Source organism: Lethenteron reissneri, chromosome 30 (assembly GCF_015708825.2).
Source record: "Lethenteron reissneri isolate LAM-NWPU_2019-01 chromosome 30, ASM1570882v1, whole genome shotgun sequence".
Classification (NCBI taxonomy): Eukaryota; Metazoa; Chordata; class Hyperoartia; order Petromyzontiformes; family Petromyzontidae; genus Lethenteron; species Lethenteron reissneri.
The window spans coordinates 3,000,648-3,028,150 of record NC_083808.1 but is presented as its reverse complement, the minus strand read 5'-3'; the positions used below and the strand labels follow the sequence as shown (position 1 = coordinate 3,028,150).

General features: G+C 44.6%; 1 protein-coding gene across 4 annotated transcripts; it reads left to right on the top strand.

Annotated features, from left to right (window-relative positions):
- Window positions 1-1,263: 1,263 nt before the first annotated feature.
- On the top strand, window positions 1,264-26,615 carry POT1 (protection of telomeres 1). Of its 4 annotated transcripts, XM_061562817.1 has the most exons (20): window positions 1,264-1,573; window positions 3,223-3,343; window positions 3,484-3,553; window positions 4,425-4,519; window positions 5,086-5,196; window positions 5,599-5,676; window positions 7,233-7,347; window positions 10,403-10,536; window positions 12,147-12,440; window positions 13,524-13,679; window positions 17,573-17,745; window positions 18,856-18,938; window positions 19,124-19,177; window positions 19,595-19,699; window positions 20,113-20,269; window positions 20,968-21,206; window positions 22,102-22,237; window positions 23,036-23,121; window positions 23,241-25,004; window positions 25,425-26,615. In XM_061562817.1, the coding sequence occupies exons 2-19, from the start codon at window positions 3,224-3,226 to the stop codon at window positions 23,594-23,596; spliced, it is 2,562 nt and encodes an 853-aa protein (XP_061418801.1). In that variant the 5' UTR covers window positions 1,264-1,573; window position 3,223; the 3' UTR covers window positions 23,597-25,004; window positions 25,425-26,615. The 4 variants fall into 4 exon arrangements, with proteins under 4 accessions (XP_061418801.1, XP_061418802.1, XP_061418803.1 ...); XM_061562818.1 differs by lacking the exon at window positions 19,124-19,177; XM_061562819.1 differs by lacking the exons at window positions 23,241-25,004; window positions 25,425-26,615 and having other exon boundaries at window positions 21,047-21,206.
- Window positions 26,616-27,503: the final 888 nt, after the last annotated feature.

Here is a 27,503-nt window from a genome sequence, read left to right as displayed (position 1 = left end):
GAGGGCATATTTGTGTTTTCGTGAGCGATCATAGCAGAGGATGTCGTAACAAAAAAAACAAGCAAACACTGCACTATAATATTAAATTAGCATAATTGTACCAATTCCTGATGCAATTTGCATGCACCTAACAATGTGTGCCTGAGGTGAAATATTAGAAGAACATCCAACAGGATGTACAACCGAAGAGATGAAGCTATTAAATCAACGGGTGGGCAAATTCTCGGATGGATTATTGCATTTCAGAAACACGACATGGTGGAGGTGGATTGGGGAGGCCTTCATCCGGAAGCGGATTGTCCATGGCTGATGATTTTAAACACATTCCTGCGGAGGGAGCTGGTAGGAACGTTGGGTTGCTCGGTCAATGGCCAGGGTCAACGGCGGCGTGGTGTATTCCGCAAATATGCCCGACTGTGAGGGCGGGCACAAGCCGGCGTGAGTAGGTGAAACGTTGAGTTTTATAAGGGTACCACGGGGTGACCAGCCCCTCCCCACCCAGCCCCACCCTCCTCACCCAGCCCCTCCCCACCCTCCCCACCCAGCCCCTCCCTCCCCACCCAGCCCCTCCCTGCACGACGGACGGACATAATAATCCCCTGTGGGCTGGTGTAACCAGAGGTTCCTACCAGTAAAAGGATAACTGTTATATGCATGTATGAATGTTTAACTTCTTTCGCACCGTACGTAGCCAACCGTGTTAAATATCATAAATTCCCAGTATTAGAATGTATTCACTGTATAGCGCTGTGTAACACAGTTTTTATTTATATTTCATGGCATGAAAGCAATAAGACATTGTGTCCTGGGTTTTCCCTGCTTAGAGGTCATCAGGGAGAATAACATCTCTGCTGGCCTCTATTCCTGTTAATTATTGGTTTCAATATTATTAGAATGACAGTGGAGAAAAAAGTATATCTTTCCTATCTGATTTCACAATTTTTTTAGATCGTTGGGCTGGGTTCCACTTAGCCGATATCATCATCATCATTGACATCATTGTCATCATCGTCATCATCCATGGTCAATCCACTGCTGGGCGAAGACCTCCTTAAGTCATTGCAATTCCTCGCAGTCCTGCGATGTCCTCTTTGCACATTCCCCCCCCCCCCCCCCTTGCATAGTAATTTTGTAAAATAAACTTTATTTTAATGGAATAAAATTCGGGGTCACAAGACATCTGGACCACCGCGCGTGCAACAAGAACGCGTTTGGAAATTGAAGCGAGCGATGACTGTCCGCGTGGGGGCCACCGTACGAACAACAAGTCGTTTAATTCTCGCTTGGCGACGATTTAAATTGCGCGCGAAATTCTTCTTTTAATAATCATTACCGTGACGAGCTTTCGTTGATTTTTGTTTCAGTTTCTTAACGTCTTGTTCTGTCGTGTAAAGCACGCTTCAAGATCGCCCGCTCGCTCGCTTGCGACGCGTTTCAGCGGTGGACGCAGCATATTAAACGTCGCAGGCGCGGCTGCTCGCGTTGGGAGGCTGCTGTATGTACAGGCGAGGCCGCCTCCTCCTCTCACTCATCCCGACGGGGCCCCCCCCGCCTCACCGAGATCACTAAACAGGTTGAGTAATAACAACAACGTCTTAACAACAGATCGAGAGGGGTGCCTTGGGGGGGGGGGGGGCGTTGCTTCACTCACGCCACCGTTGGTCCGACGCGCGGTGACTTGGCCTAGCCCAGGAGGTCTGCAACCAAGATAACAACAACACGAGTTATATTTTTTTTCTTCTATAATTATATTTTAAGAGCCGCAATATACCTGTCAACCCGTACTGTTTACCCGTATTCTTGTACAGGGAAATGTTGTTTTGAAAATGTAGTTTGTTTGATTGTGTTTCTCCCTTGCGATGGGGCTTATAGGGTGAACGTTGACATTGATATGGGACACGGGGTTGACCAATTATTTCTAGGTTTGAAGCTTTCGTGGCTGCAAGGATTCATACTCTTAGGTTTTTTCGGTAAAGTCACGTAGGTAAAAAATAATAAATGAAAGATCAATTACTTTATTATTTTCTACCTACGTGAATTGACCAATTATGTCTCAATTGGTCTGTCATAAGGTAGAGAGGGCACCGATAAGGGGTTGACAGGTATGTACGCCTGGTGAATCCCAGACGGGGTGGTCCTTAATTTTTTTTAAAAACGTCACGAATTACCGTACAGCAAGGCCGCCCTGCTTATATTTGCGGATATAATAGTCAATCACAGGGATAAGGCCAAATTCGAAAACTACACCGCAATTTGTTCGGTTGTATGTACTGTTGAAATTCTTTGTCACCGTACGTAGCCAACCGTGCTAATTGGAGGTCCGGGATTAACCACGGCAACAATAACCCTCTCACCCCACTTGCAGGCTAATGCCCCAGGTCTGTCTTTAAACTTCGACTGAACCTGCCCTCTTGTTGAGTTCTCGCCTGGTATAACAAAGTAGCGTTGAAACTCGAAATGTTAAGTGCATGCATCAGAGATAACTCCAGCTGATCTGCTCTTCGACGCTGGCCAGACGTTTTGAAGGATGTGGGAGTATCCCACGCTTTACCCCACCTGATGAGGATTGCTTGTGTTGCGATCTAAACGTCGTGATTCGTTTTATTTTGTTTCTACCTACATGACTGACTTTACCGAAAGAACCAAAAAGTGTGGATTCCTGCAGTCACGAAAGCTTCAAATCCAAGATTGCGATGTACCCGTTTATACTACTGATGCACAGTGGGCGGGCAGGAACGATTTAAGAAACTCATTTAAAACTACGAACCGATTACCGGTGTGTTTATTACCACTGGATTGCAAGCCCAGTGTGCTAACCACGAACACACCACCGTTATGCTGAGATCATCATGTCCTTTATTTTAGCAGGTGGGAACCCTAAAAAAAATGATGCTCATTTCTTTATTTAACCTGGGGAGAGCCCATTCAGATGCTATTCCACGAAATGTATTTTTACTAAACAATTTAAGAACACCTTAAGTGTTAATTTAACATTTATTAAATGCAGGTTAATGTATTTAAGCATGTGTGAAATGAGAGTCATTGTATTTAGTCGAGAGCTAAGGAAGCCATATGAGACCCCATATAGATTCATCACATTATGTTCTTATGTAATGAAGTACTTGGCTATCTCGACTCGCTAATCAGCTATTTACTAAATACTGAACATCTGTTGCACGCTTGCTTGTAACTGTTCACTTTTGTGGTTTGTGTACCTCACAGAATGCCGGTGAAACCCTTGCCAGCCACGAGTTTACCTGATCACCACTGCCCTCCAGGACTGAAGCGGATATACTTTCGTGATCTCGATGTTGGCAAAGTTAGAGACAACCGCTATGTCAAGGTTGTTTGAACAGCAGCACCTTACCCTGCACAGCACAGTGCAATGCTCATTGACCTTGTCTTGTTTTTACCGATTGCATCAACTCTCAAGGACGTGCATGACGACTGTTTGACGCATATTTCTGCTTTGCCTGCGCACAGGGGCGAATTTGCAAGAGGTTTCCGCTGATCACTGGGAATACTAAACTAATCAAAGTGGTCTTGGAGGAAGGTGTGTACGAAAATTGCAATTCACAACACAAGCCGATACAATTAAGTTAACGTGTAAGGTCCATAATAGAGTTTTTTTTTTAGGTTAGATCGCATAAATATATGAATGTGTCGTTAAAACCCACCACCACCTGACACAGCCAACTAGTAAGGGTTGTCACGTAAACAGAACGTGCCAATTTGTCACTAGTACAGCACAACACCGGTGTGTTGGAGAGCCAAGCCACACCATTTACAAACTGAGTACGACGTTTCGCCAGTAATTACAACTAGCTTCATCAGGCGACAGCCAGATTTGTGGAGAAGTCTTACTTTTTCGTTATTTTAACACGTAAACTAACATGTAAGGTGTTCGCTGTCCTACTTTTATAAAGGGAAAAAAAATCCCAGATTTCATCATACGCCATGCCATATACTCTTATCTATGAATACACAGAAATATATTTACATATAGCTTGTATTGTAGAAAAACAAATACGCATATTAAATTTAAGTATGGTAATATTCTCTCACAATGTGGTATTGCGATATATTCAATTACCCTCGGGCAAATTGAGCTTATGCGAACTTCATGGATGTGGCCAAAAGTTTCCTTATCCAGACACTTGCCTGTTAGGAATATTGCAGAAAATGGTATTTGCTTTATTGTGTCGTGCTTGAGTTAGCCTTCAAATGTGCCACTTTTGCATTTTCCTCTGCGCTCAACCACATCATTACACGCACCTAATAAAAAGTGACTTTAAAATAGCTCTGGGTAAAATATCAAGCCTTTGTAATGAACAGCTCTACTATCTGCTCAGTAAATCCTGTAATGCTATACTCTATATACGTAAACATAAGCTTGCTTCTCTCATGCTTTGTGATGTTTTCAGATGATGCCGGACCTTCAACGGCTGATGGAAAAGCCATGAATGTGTTCATCTTTGGAAGTCTGGCCCTTGAGAGTGACAAAGCTTTGAATGATGGGGTGCGTTCACAAAATAACGTACATGTACTCCACTTTTGTGATGCAGGTTATTTGATCATACTGAATCATAGTTCTCAGTACAGATTGGTGAAGGTGAACAGTGGATTTTACCACACTTCCCTCAGCCAAATGTAGCCCCGCAGCAGCCTACAACACTTTTTTGTGCATGGTAGTCACCTATCCCAAGCACTATTCAGGTTCAAAAGTGCATTTTGGGTGATTATTTCAAATGCAAGAGTGCTGAAAGGTGTCATGTGAAGAACAAAGAGGAACTTAAAGCATATTCATAGTTGTCGACAAATGGTTGTGGATTTTTGAGAGTGGCATAGTTGCCCTTAAAAGCAATGACCAAAAAATATACCTTTTAAATACCTATACTGTATTACCAAGCTGTCTGACGCAATTTTGACGCTTTGTATTGTGAGCTTAAGAATTGTAATTCAACTGGCATTACATGCCTTACAAGCGCCCTATGAAACGCACACTTTTGTAAACGCGGCAGTTGTCAAGGCCACTGCGCGTGGCACATTGCCACCCGTCTGACCGCCGTGTGTTTTGGGCACCAGGACGTTGTGGCCCTGTCGGAGTTCTTAGTGGACAAGTCGCCACATGCAAATAAAGATGGGCGCCACCGTCTGCAGCTGGAGCTCAGCAATGACGACTGCTCCTGCATCTGGGTGAGAGCCGAGGCCGCACGTAGCACTTTTAACTTTGATTCAAACCAAAATGTGCGATTACATTATTCGACATTTGTTACTGGTGAGGCGGCGGTGCAGTGGTTCGGGTGCTACATTATGAACCCGGCGATATGCGTTCAATATTTCGCCCATGGGTAACATCAGTGATATCTTAACTGGTCTTGGGCCCCCTCCTTCTCCTTCCTTCAGCAACTCGCACTTGTACAAGTGGTGAAGTATGGTCAATCCCATATTGGTGGGAGGCCTTCAGCAGTGCAAATGAAATGTATATTTGAGATGTGCTCAGCAAATTGATACATTCCACCGTGTAGACTGTGTGATATGTCGACTGCTGGAAAAAAAATGTTTCACTGAAATGTAATGAGTTAATCTTTCCATTAGACATCTCCACCCACGTCTTCCACAACACTTGTGAATAATGCAGACGTTTCGAGTCCGCCGACCAAAAGGAAAGCCAAGGTATGCTGCTGTGCAAAGTCGGTGACTGCGAGACATTACATACAGCCTTTACTCTGGCATGTAAATTCTTAAGTAGTCTGCGTTTATATTTACAAAAATCAAATTATATTCATGGTGAGTTGGAGTATTGTGAAAATATTTTAACGTTATGCATTCATACCTTGCCAAATGCTGTTTTATGGAAAGCGCGTTTCAGCTATGCACGGTTTACTCGTTGAGGTACGTTTTCTGGAACATGGCGGTGATGTTTTGGCTCTATGCGGTTTGGCGCTGATAAGACTCATCTCCGCAGCAAAGAGTAGTGCGGGGTCCGCTTGTAGATGCTGCAGATTAATATCTCTTGGCCATCTTCCCTCTCATGCAGTGTCGCTCCATTCGTAAGCCCCCCTTAACACCCCCATCAACATTCTTTTCACCATTATTCACCGTAAGTAAAATAAACATTTTCAGTTTAACTTTTTTTGGTTCATTTTACGTCCCAAATTTATTTTAATTCCAAGCATGTTATGTGTACGTTTTTTTTTTACTTGTGATAATCCTGTAAAATTATAAGTTAAACAAAGAGGGAGAAGATGATAATTTCAGACCAAGGAATGCAACCCTGTTTTTCCCATGAGGACCATTAGTTGTTGAACGTGGTTTTACCCAACACAGCATTTTCCAGGCACGTAACCCCCACATTCAGGGAGATAATATTGGAGTATATTGTGAGAAATCTTGCATTAACTTAACGTCATAAGAAGCAATTATTTTTATTATCTAGACCAGGGGTGGGGAACCTTTTTTCTGCCAAGGGCCATTTGGATATTTATAACATCATTCGTGGGCCATACAAAATTATCAACTAACTCACCCCTAATGTGATGGCTGGAACTGCTTCTCTTTGGTGAGGTGTGTGATGTTAGCTGGTATTGATGATGTTGCTACTCGCAACTGCTTTTCCAGATTTGCTCCTAGATTTATTGAATTTCGAGTCCCGCCTACGGTTGCCTTGGCAAGGCCACACCAAATGAATTCATGGGCCTTATACGGCCCGCGGGCTGGACGTTCCCGGCCCCTGATCTAGACGATAGAACTGTACGATTTTAAATCCTTCAGTTGGTGTTCTTCCAACACAGCACAATATAAATCAAACAATCATTGTAATCAATAAAATTTGCTCCATTGTGAACGTTTATTGGTTAGCTTTAGTGAATCTCATGAGCCTTGTTTAGTTTATTTTTGTTCATCCAGGGTAGGGCCCATTGATCAAAAAAACCGTCCGGCAGGCATGCTGCTATAATGACTCTACATTACATATTGCTAGTCCTGCAGTAATACTACCCTGAAAAACTAGCCGAGTGGTCATGTAGATGTTAATTTCTTTGACATCACAACAGCTTAGGCAGACAGCGATGGCAATAGGACATAGCAGCCTACGAAGCACTGCAGGATGCTGTGTGTGAGCCGGTGATATGAACAACGATGAAAATGTAGGGAAAATGCTGGAGGATTTTTTTTTTCCTATCAAAACCTTTCGTGTCTCGTCATGATGCTTTTGTTGCTTTTGCCGACAGAATTCGGATGTAAGCTACACATACGTCACCATCGACAAGATTCGAGAGGGCATGGTGGTGAACGTCTATGCTGCTGTCAAGTTCTTCAGGCCTCCGACATCCACAAACGGCACAGGCAAGCCAAAAATCCATGCATGCTCGTGTCATAATTGCGCTCAGCCTCGTCTTTGCTGAGCCCCCCAAACACACTCTTAACAACCATTGTACACTGTAGCTTTCAGCCCAGAACACTCGGAAGGCGTTATGTAAGGTTTTTGGTACAATCTGTGCTTTGGTTTAAGTCACCCAGATCTACCGTTGTTTTCTTGGTTTCCAAACTGGCTGGAAACCTATTTTGGGTAATTTATACATCTCAATGAAAATACGAATGTTTATTTAGGTTTTTTAAATACATTTTTTAAAATAATCTTTATTTCAACAGCTGCCAGAATACAGGACGAACCACGGGTGAACTTGGCGCTGATTTCTCACAGTTGATGTTTTTTTGTGCAAAATAAAAAATATTTTCGTTAAATATATTAATATATTGACATATATATTACATGTATTTATATTTATTATATATTATATGCATGTAATATATTTAGATACATAAAATATATATCTTTGTGGTATACATTAATTACACTTCTCTCACCAAGTAAATCTGGAATTGGGTCACGGAGCTTTACGTTGTATATCTTCCAGCGCTATTACCAATGAAGATGCTCTTCCTGGCGGCGCAAGTTAACATTTTGGACTTTGTCGGAGCCTCGCGCGACACACCTAATGTTTAAACGGGGCTCGTGTTCGTACACTCACTCGTGGTAGCGCTCTGAAAATGTAGTTGACACTGTCGTTTAATTTGGCTGCCTCCCCACCCACCCACCCCGCTCTTGACAGTTTTGCGGCACTTGAGGTTCCGGCCCTGTGGGCTAACAGAGCGGCCAAGGCGGGTGTTAAATTTAGGAGCTGTTTTCACACTTTGACTCGGGGCTTTCCAGATGCGTGCCGTTTGACTTAATTAAATGCAAAATATTAAATTAGGTGAGGCAGTAATAAGACATGGGCCACTGAATATAACTCCACGCTTCAGTAAGTACAATTGATTGGGCAAGATTCTGGTTTCATTAGCGGTTGCTGGTACTACTACGGAAATTTTGCTGCATGGTATATTAGAGCTTGTTATGTTATTCAAATAGATTGAGTTATTCTTAAGAAGCATTTCTTAAGGACAGCCATTAACTGATAATATAAAGTTATTTAAGCTTTGTCTAATAATGCAGTTATTTCATGGGACCACGTTTGTCAGTAACAAAATATAAGAATAGATTTTCCCCTTTTTTCTGGCAAAAAAACAGGTGTTAAGATGCCAAAAGGCATCCTCTGCTCTAACACCTTTTGAGACTAGGCTCCAAAGAAAGCTGTCTTTGGTGTGGACCAATCAGTTTCAAAGACAATGCATATATTATGTTTTTTGTGGTTAATGCAGACATGATTCCTTGATTAAAGGTTTCAGTTTGGTGTTTTAGCATCTTAACATCTGTTTTGTTGCCATAAAAAAGGGGGAAACCTATTCTCACAATGCAGTTATTTTTTTGTTATATTCCATCAAGAGAATACTTTAATCGACTTGCACAAATTACACTCCTCATAAAGTTAAACTGTCTGCAATTGGGTCATAGGCTTTATGTTGTATGTTAATGTTGATTGTTATTGAAAAGTACTTTTTAAAATGCTAAAATCAATTTACCATTCATTTCAGAAAGTTTAAAGATGTAAAGACTTAAGTACGTTTTGTTCGTAATCTTACATTTGCTGATTTTATTGGCTGCAACCAGATAAAATTACGCAAATTGTTCCAGTTAGGAAAATTAGTGAAAATCCCTTGCCAGGTTCACATCCCAAGCTTGGTCATACTGTTTCTGTTGAATTAATTCGATGCAAATTGCTCCCAAGCAGAGCTGAATCATTTGTTGAATAAATTAAGGCTGAATAAAACCCAAGTCACCTTGCAAACAAATAAAATATGTTTCGGAGATAGTATAACTGTCTTTCGATTTAAAGCTTTCGTGACTGGAGGGATTCGTATTCTTGGTTCTTTCGGTAAAGTCACGTAGAAGGGAAATAATCCAAATGTATTGTTTTATTTTAATGATTTCCCTTCTACGTGACTTTACCGAAAGAAACAAGAATATAACTGTCTTGTTGAAAATAAAATAATAGTTTCCCTTTCCATGTCATTAATTATAGTTGAGCCTAAGAGCCAGGAGGCAAATACACAGTCAGGGTACCATCACAGATTCAATCCAAGCTCCTGGTCCACTGTGCTTCAAGTGCAAAAAAACCCATAAATATCATCCTCCCCCACAATGACAATAATTGTCACGATTAAGGGTTTAAGAATCGATTATTTTTCGTGTCCCATAGTCACCGTCTTCTTTGCCTCTCCATTGGCTCTCTAAGCGTAACATTAGCACATAATTGCGTATAATTTCAGAAAACGTAAATTGATTCATGAAATGCACAATTGATTGATATGGCCTCACGAAACGATTTTAAATTATGTGTATCCTTGCATGCCTCATCATTAGGCTTGTTTGTGAGCCACATTCTTCTTAATCCATTATGCACTGGGGTAAGAGATTACATTGTATTGCCAAAATGTACAGTTATAGGGAATATTTGTATGCGTGTAGCTTCATCACCATCAGCCACACTTGGTCAACTGCTTAGTTGAAGGGCTTACAAAGCGCGACCCCATTATATAACAATCGACCTGCACGCGAGCTGATTTCATCGGTTCCATCTCCTCCCAGATACATTTCATCCAGTGTGTGGGATACCAATATTCTTGACCATCCGCCTTTTCTGCATTGCTGACAGCAAAATCATGCTGACATCCAATAGAATTAATTACAGGAAATATTGATGTTCTGTCTTATGTTGCTGCTGTACTTACGCACCACGGATCTCCCTCGTAAAATAGCCGGGCAGTTGACTAAAAAGGATAATCCATGTAACAAATAAAAATAAATGTAAGACTAAACAAAAGTTCACTGCTGTGTCGGGTGGTGGAGGGTTACGACACATTTATGAATAACGCGATCTGACCCAAAAACCTATATTATGAATAATATTGGTCGCGAAAGCCTACGTGTTAAATTCACTGCCGTCTTATCTGTCCTCAGATCACTTCATGATACTGTCGCTGGTAGACCAGAGCAAGCCGGAGCATGGGCTCCGGTGCATGCTGTTTGGCCATCCTGAGCAGCTGCCACAGGTCACACGCGTCGGAGACATCGTGAGGATGCACAGGCTCAAGGTGTGCGGCACAAAGACGACCACGTGTCTCTGAAAGCGCTGATTAGTGCTTTGTTGGGAGACTTCTGGGAATAATATTAGATATTGTAAGCTTAGGTTGTGAGGTACTCGGGAGATGGTAATACATCAGAAAGGTCATTAGTCCTTTTCACATGACTAAGTCTTGTGGGCTATACCAGTTTCATATTTAACACATTTACATTGCATTTTTTTGTATTTGTTGGTAGGGTTGTGTATACACACACACACACACGGGTGTTTGCCTTGGCTGGAGGGGATAAATGTCCTCCACATGCTCGGTTACCTAAATGCACACGAAGAGGCGATGCTTCGTGCCCACAAGTTGTTTAAGTACGGTCTAGTTACACGCTTACTGGCGCTTAACTGATCTCGTGAAAATACTTTGTGCCCTCCGAGAGGAATAGTTGTTTTTACAGGTTGCTTTGTCGGTTAAGTGTTCTCTAAATCCCTTAAGCCACACGGCAAAAAAAACGTTGTTGTCAGTGTCGCTTTGTTTCTAGTTTGAGTTCTGATAATGGAGACTTGGCCTCTCGAGGTTGCATAGCTTGAGCACAAGCTGCTGTGCCAGACCTGGGCTATGCAAAGCTTGGAGTTAAATAAGCACCTTCTGCTTTCGATGGTAAATTGGGTGTAGAATGGTATTTTGGTCTGTGAGCTTGTGAGCATGTTTGTTGTGCTCGCTTGCACAGGCATACGTAGTAAGCTGGCATAGTGAAGGGTGCTGGTCGTGGGTTTTTCTGTCACTGTAGCTAAATGAACCCATAAAATCCGGATGTGTCCCATGACTCCCCTGCCAGAGAGCCTTTGCCACTTTATAATTTTGTTCTAACCAAAAAGTCCCATTCTTGCATGTGGTTTGCTGCTCAGATTTTCTTTCTCCATGCGCGTCTATTCTGCGCCTCTTCTCTCGTCACATCTGCTATCCTTACATCGAGATGTGTAGACTTACATTCAGAACCACAGGCTTACAATAGTCCACTACAGATACAGACTTACATAGAGGCAGATTCACTTACATAGAGATCCGTAGACTTACATCTACGAAGCTAAGAGTCTCATTATTGCATCGGGTTCGCTGCTCAGATCTTCCTCTGAGCTTCTATTCTGTGCCTCACAGCCACTGTCCTCATATCTCATTCCACCGCGTCCTATACATCTCCATCTCCCTCTCAGTTTCACCTCCCAGACATGAAGAATTTTAGTAACTCCTGCTGAGGCTTCAACTTATTTATTCCTCCTCCTCACCCCGAGAGATATTCCAAACGTCCATATTTGCCAATTGATGTGGTTTCAAAGTGCACCTAGTTTGGCACAGGCCCCATAGTAACATCACGACCACTTAGTAACGAATGCACCGGCTGCTGCTGCTGTTGTTTAGCCCGCGGTGCTGATTTACTTTACTCACCTTGACAGGACGGCAGAATGAGGTTTCACAGCTTGGAGAGTGGTGTTCCCGCGACACGTGTTTTGTGCTCGCATTCCCAAATGAATCGTCCGCACTGCCGCGACGCGTTAGCGCCCACGTCGGCTCGCTTTCTCATTTGCTTGACATCGTTGCTCACGCCCGCGTGTGTGCCTGCGTCTGCGCAGGTCCAGCTATACCAAGGGGTGCTGCAGGGCAGCAGTAGCCCCGGGTTCTCGACGCTTGTGTTTAGCGGTCAAATGGGCGCTTCAATGGAACCGTCCTCCACCACTAAAAACTACCACCTCAACCCAGCCGTGGACCACACGATCCTGCTGGCTCTCCGTCAGTGGGCGTCCGAGCGCTTTGTGTCACCCTCCTACGGTGTCTGCTTCTCTGAAGTCAAGCCACCCCAGTTCCTGGATATTCGGTGTCAACTCGTGGCCAAGGCCGTGGTCGACCACAGGACGACCATTCTCAAGGTGCCGGTGATCAGCAGGGCCTTTAGCTGTAGGTTTAGGCATGAATTTAGTTGAGGTGGCTGGGTGGCTCAAAGATCAAAGTGCTGGGCTCGCACCAATGAGATCCTGCGGTATAATCCGAGTTTCAGACACCTGTGATGTATCATTGTCCTCATGCCCTGTATTAGTGGGGGTTCTCAACACAGTCACCAACGACTGCACGAAAAAAAACATCTTCACATTTACTTTGGTTCTGCTCTTAATTTGGCAAAATTTAAGTTCTGAGAATCAAACATCGGTTTGACTTTCATATGACAAACATGAATCTTGGTGCCAGAGCAGCTGAGAGTGGTCTGCACTGGCTCAGAGATCCCTCGAAGAGATGTTAGAGGTAGCTGAGCGACATCCGCTTCCGTGAGCCATTTCCTACGATGAGGGGTTGCGAGAAATCTTCGTAGGTACTTTATCGTAACATAACGCCGATCATGCAATGTGGATTACATTGGGGGGGAAATATTTGTTTTTTAAATACAGCATCTTAGGTTTAAAAAAAATATCCCGTCGTTGTAAAGTTTGAGGTAGAAAGCCCTCCTAACAAAGGGGTTTGCACAATTGAAAAGGTAATGTTATCTTATGGAGATGTATTAGTCCCTTTGTGCAAGGGGCTTTAAAATCATTATAAATTCGTACATTCGACGGCAGTGGTTAACATACAGAGTGTGGTAGTTTAAAAGTGGTGGTGTAGCTACGGTGAGGGTAACGAGGGCAGGTGGGAGTGGGTCAAGGGGGGGCTGGGGCACTCTGTTTGACCCGGGAGGACACGTGACCGTTTAAGTGGTGCATGTAGTAGATTTGAAGCTTTCGTGACTGCAAGGATTCATACTCTTAGTATTTTTCGGTAAAGTCACGTAGGTAAAAATGATACAGCAAATCTGGCTGTGACGGCCCCACCTGATGACGGAGACTTGTGTTGCCTCCGAAACGTCGTGATTTTTTATTATTTTATTTTTATTAATTTTTATTTAATTTTTTACCTACGTGACTTTACCAAAAAAACTAAGAGTATCAGTGGTGGATGCTTGAACGTGTGCTTTGTTCCCCCAGGTATGGGACGGAACACACTGCCCTTACCCCATCCACTGCTTTCCTATCGACTATTCTATCCTGGTGTCAAGTTCGGACTTACTTCAGCGGTCAAGAGGACTGGTCGTGGATATTGCCGCCTATGATAACCATGCGAAAACCACAAGGGACCTGCAGGTGAGATTACTTTTTTTTTATTATCATGAACGACATTTGTTGCTACTTGCAACTAAGACCGCACATCCTTGTTGGAAATACTTACACAAGTAGTATGAAAAGATTATGCATCGTTATTTGTGGATAGCTGGGCAAACTATCATTGCTATTCTGTAAAGGAATACAATTGGATACATCAGAGTTATTGAAAAGCAGCAACTTTTGGTGTCCGATTATGTGCGGAAGTTGAAAAACCACGGATGATCACGTAGAGCCTTTATGTCAATCGTCTATTGGATGAGCATCTTCCACTCCGTGTGTGTCATGGGGTGTTAATTTCCCCCATACTTCACCTTGCTCGTTAGTATGGGTTGGTGAAGGAAGGGAACATAGCCATTGCAGCATAGTACAGTACAACAATGGATTTTAGCTGCATTGACTTGTGTTTAAAACAACCCTGCAGCATCAATCATTGAACCCTTTTTAAATTCTTACATTTTAAACCAATGCTCGATGAGAATTTTCAACAATGTTGTGATTCTTTTTAACTTGTTCATTTGGATGTTGGCATTCATCGGCTGAGAGGAGCATTTTTCACACCGTGACTCTCCCATTGAGCAGCTTGTTCATTCTTCCCATTGCAGCAAGAGAGTGCATTCAGTTACCCACTTCAGGTTGCGACGATGCTCATGGCATCGGGGCCAGTGCGATCACTGAGCAGCATCCTGGCGTGAGAGTGACTTCAGATATTCGCAGCTCACCAGGAGCACCGTCACATTATCGCCATTACATAGCCATTACATAGCGGAATGTGACCGGCCCTCTCATAATCTTGCCCGCCACCCGCTGTCGACAGCGGGGAATCAAGTGGCCATGAAGTTCTCACTGGCGAGAGGAGCGGGGCGAGCGTCAATGCCGCCCACAAGTGGCGGCTGGCGGACGTGAAGAATCGTTGCTGAAAGAGCGAATCGTTTATTTCTATGGATAATGACGTTAATGGTCGGCTCAATAAATATTTACATTGAAATTTTACGCAATTAAGAAATTGGGCGTCCAATAGCCACCGAGCTGGTTCGTAATGCCCCCACCCACCCTGGCTAATAGCTTGGTCACATGAAAGACATTGCATATTTATTATTTTATCACGGCCAGGACTAATCCTTTTCCCAGTTGGTCAGGTCCGAGTTTAAAGCCTAAGGTCATTTGGAGTATTAATTCTTCCGTTAGTCTCAGTTTCCCATAATCATACTTAATTTTTTATTTTCCTTGTTATTAATTAACATTGCAAAATTAACATACCATTTTACACTACATCACTGCCAATAATGCTGTTTTTAATACAAATATCTGGAGTGGGATTTTTTTTTTAAGAGTTGCTCTCATGCTAGGACGTTGTTGTTAATCTGCTTAACCATGAGGTGGTGTGTCTCGTAGGTTGTGCAAAACGTTTATAAGATTCTAAAGATGAAAGCGCAGACAAAGCGATCCGTTGCAGGTGCAAGGTTTGGCGAAATCAGACGGGATGGATTTTTTTAAAAGCTCAGCCGTGAATTCTACTTTTTGTATGTGTGTGTGGTGACTGGCTGGCATGAAATTAAATTTAAATAGGATTTATTATGGCGCATTCCCCCCCAGTCATATGGGACCGAGTATGAAAAACCATTTAGTCTTAATTTAAAGTTTTGTGGGGCTTCTTTTAATAGTTGTTTTGTTTTTAATTAAAATGTAATCATGGGAAATGAATACCGCATGAAAAGACTTCGTGTTTGGATATCTGTAATATTAATTTCCATTCAAATGCAAATTTCCATCTGCTTTTAAACCATTAAACATCCTCCTCTTTTACAAATTGCTCTTTTAACATCCGCAACTTTCACTTGTTTTGCAGTTCTTATAAGCCATAGATTTTAAAGTTCATCTCGAATGTACGTATTGTTATGGTACCTTTGATATGCAGGTCATGTCAAAGCAATCATTTTTACAGAAGTAGTATAAAACATTGCTTCTTATTCATCGCACAAAATCAAGCTCTCAGCAATAATAGTCTTAAAGACATTGAAGTGCTTAAAGCATTTATATTTAAATGCCCTGGGCTGTTGCTGAATAAAGAAACAGATGCAGTGTGCGTCTCACAAACACTGCAAGCTCTGTTGGCCGACGCAATCGCACGTTGGGTTAAATAGGGAATTGGCTAGAGACTCCATCACAGCAGCAAACGGTGTCTTGCGAGAGCCTAGCTTTAATTAGCGGTGCACAAAACTGCCTTGATGCTGTAAGCCCTTGTCATGAGGGCTTTTTATTTTTTATATATATGTTATCTGCAAAAGATTTACATTAATGACAGCTTTATAAAAATGCCGGCTTTCTTTTTGCGTCTAATAATGCATGCATTAAATTGAGCATTCAGTAGTTCTTTGTATTCTTAGAAATTGTATCTATAACTAGCACAATGCTGCAGTTGGTCATACAATGATGTGGCTACTAATAATGCAGCCAACAGCGGACTCGCCAGCAAATCCTAGGCTCTTTGCCGTCATCTGCTGGACATGAAGATAAAGGATCCCTATTAAGCAGAGCTGTTGAAACTGACAGTTATATTCTGGGCCTTGTTTTAGGTGTCCCTATCTGGTGATATATTATGCATGCGGTTGCAAATGAATATTTTCATAGCTCGTAGGTTTAAATATCAAAGCGCTTGGGTTTCATTTATCATACGCTGACAGCAGATTTATTCTGCAGGGCACAGACCGCACTTCACAGGCTCGTGCCTGCAGAAATCAGCACATAAAAAGAAGTGTCACTATCAGTACCTTGAACAGCAGTTTGCAAAGACAACACAAATCACTGGGGGAATATTGTTTGCGTTCCATTAATTGCGGTTGCTAAGGCAATACGAACGTTGAGATGAAATGCATCTCCCTGTGAATATCTCATGCCTCCTGCAAACGTACGGATTGGCGTAGTGACATTAGAAATAACGCCAATCGCAATGTGCAAGGCTTTAGCCATTTACATGAGATTACATTTGGCCTGCAATATATCTTTATTGGTTTTGCTTATGTTGTAGTTTTCACTCGGCCACTGTACAATTCAAGTTTAAATGCACATTTTAAAACAAAAGTCTCCTAAGACGTCATGCAAGTATTGGGTATTACAAGCAAGGTTCAGAGGATCGTGGATGCTGCTGGAGAAGATTGTGTTGCACACAAAGCATGACAATGTGGTTTACTATTATTGTTGGGTTCTCCCAGATGCAACCATTTAGCAAGAATGTAGCAGCTCGTATTTCTGTCATGCATATAACAGTCTCAGGGCTGATGGTTACCATCTCCCCACCCTACCCTGCACATGTAACTATTATGATTCACCTCAAACCCCCCCCCCCCCCCTCATCCACCACCAGCCCCCCCTTTCCCCGGCTTTGCAATTAATTTGCACGATTAGAGTTGCGAATTCCATATTCTATTGTTAGCCGTCTCGTGAACTTTTGTTCGCGCAAATTAGCAGGTTTTGCTGGGTGGGGTAAAGTGTAGGTACTTGCGCTGCTTTTAAGATGTCTGCCCAGTGTGAAAGAGTAGGCCAAATACCCTCTATAGTGACTCAAGGGAGTTCTTTCTCGTGGAGGCCCTTCTGCCAGCAGTGGCGTGAGCAAGACATTGCAGGCTGCATTGTAATTTATACTAAATGCAACGTTTCAAAATAATTCGTTTTTTGCACGAATCATTTTCAGCTCTTTCACGATTCAGGGTTGATGTACCTGGAGCGCAAGCGTCGATTTTAGTTGGTGAACCTCCGATTAGCACGGTTGGCTACGTACCACGCGAAAGAAGTTCCAACGACGTACATTCGTACGTAAGAACCGATGCGTCGTTACGCTTGCTGCCCCATCCCTCCCCATGCAACGTGTCGTGCAGCTGGGGTCGTTCCTGGAGATTTTAAACCTGCACAGCTACCTACGGCAGTCAAGGGACAAGTCCGATACGACCCAGGGCGAGCTGGAGTTCGTTCTACACGGGGGTGGTACCGCCTTCGGCCGTGCCATCATCACGCTCCCCAAAGACAGCCCAGAGCTCCTCTCGCTGCATCGGTATGGCTTCTGACATAGCTGCAAGACTAGTTTGACATCATCATCGTCCCCACTAAATATTTATACCGCACCCTCCTGCAGTGCCTCTTAAGGCATCCTACCTCGCCTGGTATACTGGAGGTCGTGGGTTCGATCCCGACCCTGCCACCTACTTTATATTTGGAGTTTTCATGTCTCTCTCCCTGTGGTTGCATGGGTTTTTTCTCCGGGTCCTCCGGTTTTTCCTTCCACATTTCGAATCAACACGCATTTAGAGTATTTGGCTGCTATAAATTTTCACATAAGCCACTTTGTTAAGCTATCATTTGTGACCAGATCTCTTCTGAACAAGAGCGATATAGCTCAGTGAGCCTTCCCTGGGAAAATAAAGAATAATGTTTTTAATAGATTGATTTGCCAATAATTAATCGACTTGGACGCCGGCGCACGTGGATGGCCTTCTCTTTTTAAAAATAACTTAACAGGATTTTTCAATAAAAACTATATTTTTATGAACCTTATGGCGGGACCCCGGGGTCCCGAATAAACGGAAGTCAAAATCGTAATTAATTAATTTCTTTTTGGCGACTCCGTCCCACATAGCTCGTAGAAGAGATGGCGGAGAGCAGCGACGCAGCCAGGACCCGTAACAGCCCCGAACCTCTGGTTCGGTCCCCCTTATATCTGCCCGGCACGGCCAAGCTCCACCTGTGGTCTCGCCCCCTTTCCAGAACCTTCGAGCTGGTTCCCGGAGCTTCTCGATTGACTCCGCCTTTCACCTTTACCCCAGATACTCCCCCCTTATAATACGGCATGTAATGCAGCCATGACCGTAATTACCCCTTTAGATGTCACCCTGTCATTACACACATTTATCAATGTCTAAGGTTGTACATTCACGTGTCAATGTTTTCAAAAATAGGTAGGGTTATTAGGAATGTTACATTACACCAAACCTATCTTGCTCTTGAATATTGTTTTTTTGTGTTGTTTAGTTCATGTAACTTGCTGACCCACCCTGACGGGATGTCTGTGAACAAGAGCTTCATAGCTCATCAGATTCCTCCGGGATAAAGAATGATTCTGTTATGCATTCCTCTCTTCCTTCCGATGCCTGTCTCTGAACCACAGGGCTCTGGGAAAGGTGGCAGAGGAAGCTGCAGATGCCTTGCTCACAGATTCTCTGCTAGCAGCAGCAGACGACACGGATGAAAGTAATTCTGGTCATAACTAACTTGTGCATGCTGGCCACTTTGTCAAGTGGGACGTTTCTCATGAATCGTGGAATATTTGTCGATTTTTAATTGTAATCTTTTAGTCAAAGTTTCCTTTAACTTTTTACGTCCGTAAAATTTGTAAACATAAAGTAGTAAAGCTTATTCCAAAATTCCTTTGATAGATACACATTGTGATGGACATTTCTTCAAGGAAGATGCAAGACCAAACAGCTCTTGTAGGTACCTACCTGGGCTCTGTCAAAATGAGATTAAAATGTTGATTTTAAGTTATTAAAGAAAAAAAATGCACAATAGTGGGTGTCATTGTAATCTTACTTTCGGGTCATGTCACTGTAATGCCATGCCTAATCGGTTAACAACTAAAAACATTGAGTTCCACTTGTTAGGCATGTAGCGATGGATTGCTTTATTGATTCACATTCATTCCTTTGGTCACTCGTCTTGCACAGAATCACACGTGCAATAATTTATTACGATTCATGCAATTAATATGCTGTTGTAATTTGGCTAATGCAGCAAATTAAAACTTAACCGTTCTGCAGTCAAGCAATGAATGAGTTCCCGAAGTATTTAAAATGTCACGGTGCATTAGCCAAAGGTTTCAGTAACTGGTGTCATTTAACCATCCCCAGCACCAGAAGAGTGGCAGGGCGAGGCAGTGGAAGGCTTAGTGGGCCCACAGGAGGAGCTCAGCGATGACGACACGGAACCTCGCTGCCTGCAACGTTCGGCCACCGGTAGGCATAGCTCTGTGGATTCAGGGGAATACGGGAGAAGTAGCCTCCTCCGTGTACGAAACAAACGTCCCTGTGTAGCCTTAACAGATTGAGGCAAGTGCTGTTAGCGAGCACCTATAAAAGCCGTAACGGTACACAAAGGGGGTGGGTGGCCAGCACCACGGCCGGCCGCCTTTGTCTCCCCAGTGGCGATGTTCACACACCGCACTTGGTACTCATTTGAGGTTGAGTCGACCTCGGGGATGCCCAGCACCAGTACAAATAATCGTCACCGGGGTTGGCCGTGAGCGGGAATCCAACTGGAGTCGCTTGGTTTTGTAGCGCAGCGCACGAACAGCGACACCCACCACTCCTCCGTGTTACGCATGCCGCACGGACCCCCAACCATCACAAATGTGCCCACCGCCCTGCAGTTCTGACGGCCCACCATCACATAAAGGCCGTTGCCCTGAGCACGGTGTTGGCTGCCCCGGTCCCGAATAAACATCGCGTCCGCGCCAGGCTCATCGGCTACCGTCCAGAGTCGATCTTGCGCAGCATCAGGCTGCACTGCCCGCGGTGCAACGCCCTGTAAGCAATACGCATCGCGCACACAGTTTTCACCACCGGGGCTCACGCCAAGACTGTATTAGCGACTCCTGGCATGGCAGTACTATATAGCTCTTGATGTATTTTCGGGTTTTATTGCACGATCGGCATAATGTCTTGACATTTCGCTCACAGTTCCTGAAGAAGCTGTCAGCATGGAGCGAAACATCAGACACGATGCCCCAAATATCACGCGATAACACCTGAAAACTGACCGCGATGAGTGCCAAGCATCAGAACGGTGGGACTAGAGTTTCCACTCAGGCAGTACTGTAGGTCATGCTTCGGCAGAACGGTGACTTATCTTCAGGCAGTGCTCCAGTTGGCACTCATCACGCTGTAGATTTAGGCTACTCTGAGTCCTGAAGCTTGTACAATGAGCCTACTATGAGTTATTACAGGAAGTAATGTAGCTATAAGGCAAGGACTGACTCGTGCCAATGTACTGTAGTTTACCCAGTGGACGCACACGATTTGCCTGCTAAGTAATACTGTATTATATTGCACATCAAACCCGAATGTCGCTAAACATCCCACGCTCTGCATTTAGCAAGCAATGGCAATGTTTGAATTAACCGTTCGGGCATCGTGACACTAAGCCGAGATGAGCAATGAAGCTCAAGTCATTTGCATTTTAAAACTTGTCCCGTGCAACAATGCCCTGCACACACCGTCGTCAGCCGGGACATCCCGAGCCAGGAGGTCGTCTCGTCGGTGCTCAAAGGCCTGGCCACGTGGCCGGATGACCCGGTGGTGCAGAGGAGCAAGGAGGACGAGTCCAGCTTGTGGAGCCACTGCTCCGAGGAGGACGCGGCTGCCTTGGAAGATGGCTGGACCTGCCGAGAAAGACCCGTCTTCCGCTACGTGCCGTGTGGTGGAAGAACGGGCGCTAAGCAGGCGTCTGCTTTGCTCGTGGAAGGTGAGTCGCCGTCGTCACAGCTGAAGCCATTGTTCATTTAGTCGGCATCTTTTTTTTTATTCGAGTCCTAGTCCCAAGGCTAGTTGAGGATATCCTGTGGAATTTTTTGTCAGGTTCTTGGTGAATTTCATTTGGTTTATCCCATGGCAGTATGCGTCTTCATTCAGGCTCATTAGTTTTGTGTCGGCATATTACTGGTTGGAACCTCCTGGTTACACCAGCCCACAGGGGATTAGTGTGAACCGTCCGTCCGTCGTGCAGGGAGGGGCTGGGTGGGGAGGGTGGGGCTGGGTGGGGGGTGGGAGGGGTGGGGCTGGTTGGGGAGGGGCTGGTCACCCCGTGGTGCCCTTATAAAACTCAACGTTGAACCTACTCACACCGGCTTGTGCCCGCCCTCACAGTCGAGCATATTTGCGGAATACACCACGCCGCCGTTGACCCTGGCCATTGACCGAGCAACCCAACGTTCCTACCAGCTCCCTCCGCAGGAATGTGTTTTAATCGTTAATTTCGTAAACAAAACAAGTCAGGAGTGTTTTTCTGCTCGAACAAGAAATGTTACAGTGCTCATTTCGTTTGGCGTACCCTTGCCAGTGGTGGAAATTCTTGCATCCCCATGGCAGGGATCCGTTTCTTTCTAGGAAATCCAATGTTGACCTCCCAGGGGTCCCAACGTGTGCTGCTCGTTAGATCCGCGTTGCTTGTTAGACCCACACTGCTTGTTAGACTCGTGTTGCTCGACCACGCATAGCCCCCGTCCGGAATTTCAACTCCAAAGTATATATATTTTTTTCTTTCAAATATGACTTGACGCAATAACCCTGTCTTGTGTCGATCATTGTTTCCGTGACGCAGTCCAGGGAGCTTATTTTGTGTTTTCTGCGAGGCTTTGCAGGCACGGCTGTAACGGAACTGCAAAACCTTTCCGAAGACGTTGGGTGCGTCATCCCCGTGACGCCGCGGGACAACATTCTCACCATGTGCGATGACCCAGTTCCGTTTGTCATCAAAAAGAGTCGGAGTTACTTCAGGTCAAGCGGCACCTTCCACACACTCGCCCTGGGGGGGGGGGGGGGGAGGGTCGTGCCATTTAGATGACCTCTTGAGTTGACAATTTGAAAATAAAATTACTCACCGCCTAAGATCCTGCGTAAATATCAGGCAGCCACCCACGGTCAAGCCACATTCTTCAGTTATTTGAGTTGACCGTCTCAGTCCCGGGGTGAATGACCTCAGACATTTATTACATTTGGGTTGCCACTTTATTAAATTCCAGCTCTTTGAGAGTTGAAAATATCAGTTTGACTTCCATGCAACAACAGATGGGCAAGTGCCGCCCCCTCGGTTGGGTGAGGTCTCAGTTGAAGGGATCTTGGAAGTGGTTCTGTGATAGCTGCTACCACAGCAGATATCACAGACACGACGGGTCAGACTGCTTGGCAGATACTCTTTGGTTTTTTCGGTAAAGTCACGTAGGTAAAAAATAAAATAAATAATGAAAACAACTAGATTAAATCACGACGTTTCGGGCGCAACACAAGCGTCCGTCTTCAGGTGGGGACAACGTGGCGAAAGCACAACCACTTAATTGTGTCTAAGAGATGGCTGTGACAAGGAATTATATAGAGGAGGGGGGGGAGGGGGCATGGTGAGTGTGGGGGCATGGTGAGGGCTGGGAGGTAACGCATGGAGTTCAAACTGAAGCTTTGTGATGCAGGGGGCGGAAGTAGATAAGAAAGCTTGGCAGATGTTCCTGAAAGCGTCTTCTCTTGACACGACACCGACAGCACGGTCATAAAAGTTACAATTTAAATTTTGTTTTCCCACAGATGTCTGAATTGCAGTCAGCCAAGAGCAGGAAGTCTTTGCGGCTTGGAGAAGTTAAAATCCTTTGACGTGAACAAGATCGCTGGAGGTGGTGCTCGCTGAAGGCTACCATCACAGCCTCATTAACTTGTTGTACTCGGCAAACATGTTTTTTTTATATCTATCGTCACTATTATTAACATACTGCATTATCACTGTGCTTCTCAGCTTTGGGAATACAACCCATGCGCTATATCTTCACTCTGAGATTCCAACTGCGCGACTCCACGGGCGACATCGTGGCCTCGCTCGCTGCAGACGAGGCCGTAAGTTGCAACTCAATCCCCTCCACAACCCCCCCGCCCCCCCCACCGCTAGCTGTCGGGTTACACCTCACAGGGCAGCGACACCGCGTTTCCAGCCGGTGGGGAAGCAAGCCGGGTGAATGGTCTCAGCTGAGATTACGACGGCAGCCTTACCAGGCCGACCAGACTCGAGTGCCCAATTTTACGAGCAGTGCCACGGGCTTTCACCTGGGCCACCCTTGGGAAACACTCGTGATAATCCACGGGGTCGGTGCATAAGAAGAGACGGGCTCGGACATTGACGTCCCTCGCTGAGGTCAACGTGAGGGCTGTGGTTTTGGGGACTGTCCTTGTCATCGTCCGGAATGATAAATCCACTGCCGTCATAAATATTCCTGCGATGCAAATTCCATCCAGCTCTTAAACCCGAGCTGATGTCGTTGCTTCTTGAGCGTGTATCCACCTTTGGCTGCCAATGTCGTTCGTCTTGACCACTGACCATCCCTTCTAGGGACATGTCCTGCCCGAGCACGCCAAGCGACTGCGTACGAGTTTATTTCATCGCTCCATATCTGCAGCGGCGAACCTTGTTTGTGTTTGTTCAACTTTTGCTAGTCTAACCTAACTAAAGTCTCCGTTAAACACTCCTTAAAGTAAACTCTTATTGTGATTGCGCCCCTGCGGCTGTGGAGCATAGAAAGAGGGCAGAGTGGGAAGGGCTGAACCCATGGCTGCATGACTTGGGCAGCAGTGCAAAATTCGAGCTAAGCTGGTCCAGGACAATTCCTAGAGTGATGAGTCTACTTGCCAGTTGTCATTAGAATATAGCATCAGATTGTTGTACTGCCTCATGCTACTACTTCTCAAGTGCTGCTTCGCTAACTTTAGTGGAAAACTGCTGGGCAAGCAACGAGGGCGCCATGCGTTTGCCACAAATAAACCACAATACCTTGCTGATCTCGTTAAGGAGCATAGACCATCACCTGCACTCTGGTGATCCTCACAGAAGCGGATGTTGGCTAGCCATCATACAAAGACAGTCACTGCATGACACTCTTTCAGGTACGCTTCTGTGGCTGTCTGGAATGCTCTTCCGATATTCGGAAGCCACTGGAGCTACGTACTTTTAAATCAAGATTGAAAACTAATTTAATTACAACTACGTTTTGTTTAGTTTGTTATCCTTCCCCCACACTTGTGATTAGCATGGTTGGCGCCATACAGTGCGAAAGAAGTTCTACATACATACATACATGTTGCCATAAGCACGACCCCACAGCATCGCCAAACACAATGGAGCCTTTCAACGGGACGCGCAAAGACTCATTTTCACAGTTATTAATTGCTGGCAGAGTACTAATTGAACTCTTGGGGATGATGGTGATAAGTGTAGGTGCTGTGATGTGTGCCAGCGTGTGCGTGCCCATCCTGACCGCTGGTTTTTAATTGTCACCTGTTGCACCACGGTCGTCCTAATTGCGTTTTAAGCAAGAGTACAGTGGGACCGATCTCTCCGTCTGGAGCTGCAGTCTTTCTGTGTTCGTCTCAGCCAGCAATAACTGCGAATCTCTGCGCAGGAGAATATTTTTCTGCGGGCTACAAGCAGAGGAGGTGCTTGTGGATCAAGATTTGCAGCGTCGTCTGGTGGACATCTTGCACCGGCTGTGTCCCTACGATAGTAACGCAGGTAACCACGTGTTATCCGTGTCCCGTGTTTGAAACGCGCTCTGAAAAATGTTAGCCGTGTTCAATCAACTTTTCTTTCGGAAGAATTCAATCGGAGCAACAGCAAAAAAGGCCGTTTTGGTTTTCCTGTCCAGAAACGGAATGAGATTTTTGCTTTCGTATTATTGTGATTTGTGTTGGTTTTTCGTTTCTGAGTGGGCTGGTTTCCAACAGAATATTATTTCAACTTGCCTTATTCACAATCTTATTAAAAAGTAAATGCATAGCAGGAAAGTTACGATGCCCCAATCGCTTTGTAAATTGCCTCGCCATAAACCAGTAGCCGGTACATGCCCTCCAGCAGGATCCTTGTGCCGTTATTAAATGACCTAAATGTTGGGCACATATGTGGGTCGCCTTATTCGTTTTCCTCATCCAACAGAGAACCACCCGTGGCTCGAGTGCTGCCTGAAGTCATTTTACAGCGACAACCTGAAAGCCCAGCGGAGAGTGCACTATCGCATCTTCAGCTCGACGCTGGGCACAGACGAGTGACAATTCTCTGCAGAGGTGATGTTGCGTTGAGGGTAACCCAGCGCTGCCCCCCCCCCCCAACCACCCCATTCCCGTGTCTTTCACCTGATATTAAATGGGTCCTACAAAAGAGCTGGCTGAAGGTGGAGTGTGGTGGGATCTGATCGAGACCGGAGTAAAATGTGTCCCGACTTGTTCTTACTTTCCTTCTCCGCGGTCGATAATGTAAATTGTATACCGTTTATACCAAGGGCTTTCGGTACAATGAATCAAGTTGGCAGGTCGTCCATGCAAACATTGGCTTGTGATTAGTTATATTAAGCAATCTGTGGTATTCACTTTGGGAATACGACACGTTTTTTCACCAGGATATGGACTGCAATTTTCCAAATGTGGTAATTGTCATTAACACAGGCGCGTCTCCCGTAAACAGCAAGATGCGTTTCGCGAAAATTGCTCGGCAAGCTAGTATCTGTGAATCGATCTGTCGCATTCCCATTGACTCCTCTCATGCTACAAGCCAAGTTACGATTCGGCCCCATCATCTTCCACTCTTTTTTTTAATTAGATTCAAATTACTGGATAATTTTTTTATAAAGAACATGGAATTTAACACCACACGTGAAGAACCACAGTGCAAGGTCCCCTCGATAGCCTGAACAGACTGTTGGGGCAAGTGCTGTGAGCAGAGTAGCAGCCATCAAGGCCAGTACGGCACACATGAGGGGTGAGTGGCCAGCACCACGCCTGGCCGCCTTTGTCTCATTCGTGGTGATGTTTACACACCGCAGCACAGCTGGTAAACAAACAGCTGCGCCTGCGGTGCATCCCCTGGTGCCACGGGACGCATTTTTATGCATCGGTCTTCGCTAGATAAGCGAATATGTTGATAGCTTTTCGAACAAATGGGTAGAAATTCAAATTGTTCGTGATAGCGAATTCTCAGAAAGAAAGCCCGTTAAGTGAGACACGCCTGTAACCTTAATGGATTTACAGTAGGTTTTACACTTTAATGTTTTTTTAGAAAAATGTGTTTACAGAATGACAGACTTTTGCTGCCCCCTCCTGGTATGTTGAGCCAATAAAAAAAACGTCATGAGCATGTGTGTACGCCTCGATTTTTTAAGTTTAAACCCTTAAAATGGCGTGTGTATACACAGGGACAGAACACAGTTATGCTGCATCAACAGCTAGACCTGCTACTGAAGATACGTAAAAAAAGTCTAATTACGATTTGTTAAAAGCAAGTTAGAACATATTTTAGTTGTAATAATAATTGGTATTAGATTACGTGACTTTTTAAAAGTGCGAGACATTTTCTTGAAAACTTAACAGTGCTTGCCAACTTGGGGAAAGCGTGATGCTTAGTTCAGTCGACAGGATAGTTTATGCAAAATGCATTGGACATTCGCCGAGGGTCTGCAGACCATACCGTGTCAACCCATACGGGTTTACCCGTATTCTTGTACAGGGAAATCGAGTTCAGGTCCATATAGCGTACAGCTGTTTCAATACCGTCAAAAAAAGTACATGTTTGTGTTTCTCCCTTGTAATCGGACTGTAGAATGAACGTTGATATAAGGGCATGGGGTGACCAATACGATCTTTATTGGTCTACCAGACATGTGGAAAGGTAGCGAACCAAAGCTGTGCGAGGTATGAAGGTATTTTCAGCCAATTAAGTAATTACGGAGTTGAGTCAAGAATGGTGGCAATAGTGAAACGCGCACAAGCAAAATCGCCCAATGGATCCTGAAATTGTTAATGTGGATTTACTCTCCAACACACCTAACTGGCACGTTTTTGTTTACGTGACAAACCTTACTAATTGCGCGATCTAGTCCAAAAAAACTTTAATGAATATTGGTCACGAAAACCTACGTGTCAAACTGACAGGCAAGTTAAGCCACGATGTTGACTTGTCAAAAAATACCGCGGGTTGTCCCTGCATGTCTGAGTGCCTTGCCCGAGGCCACTGTGGAAAGTC

Coding starts and splice junctions, on each gene's coding strand:
- POT1 (XM_061562817.1), top strand. CDS start 3,224: ATGCCGGTGAAACCCTTGCCAGCCACGAGTTTACCTGATCACCACTGC. Junction 12,441..13,523: donor ACAGGACGACCATTCTCAAG/GTGCCGGTGATC, acceptor TTGTTCCCCCAG/GTATGGGACGGAACACACTG. Junction 18,939..19,123: donor AGCAGACGACACGGATGAAA/GTAATTCTGGTC, acceptor TTCCTTTGATAG/ATACACATTGTGATGGACAT.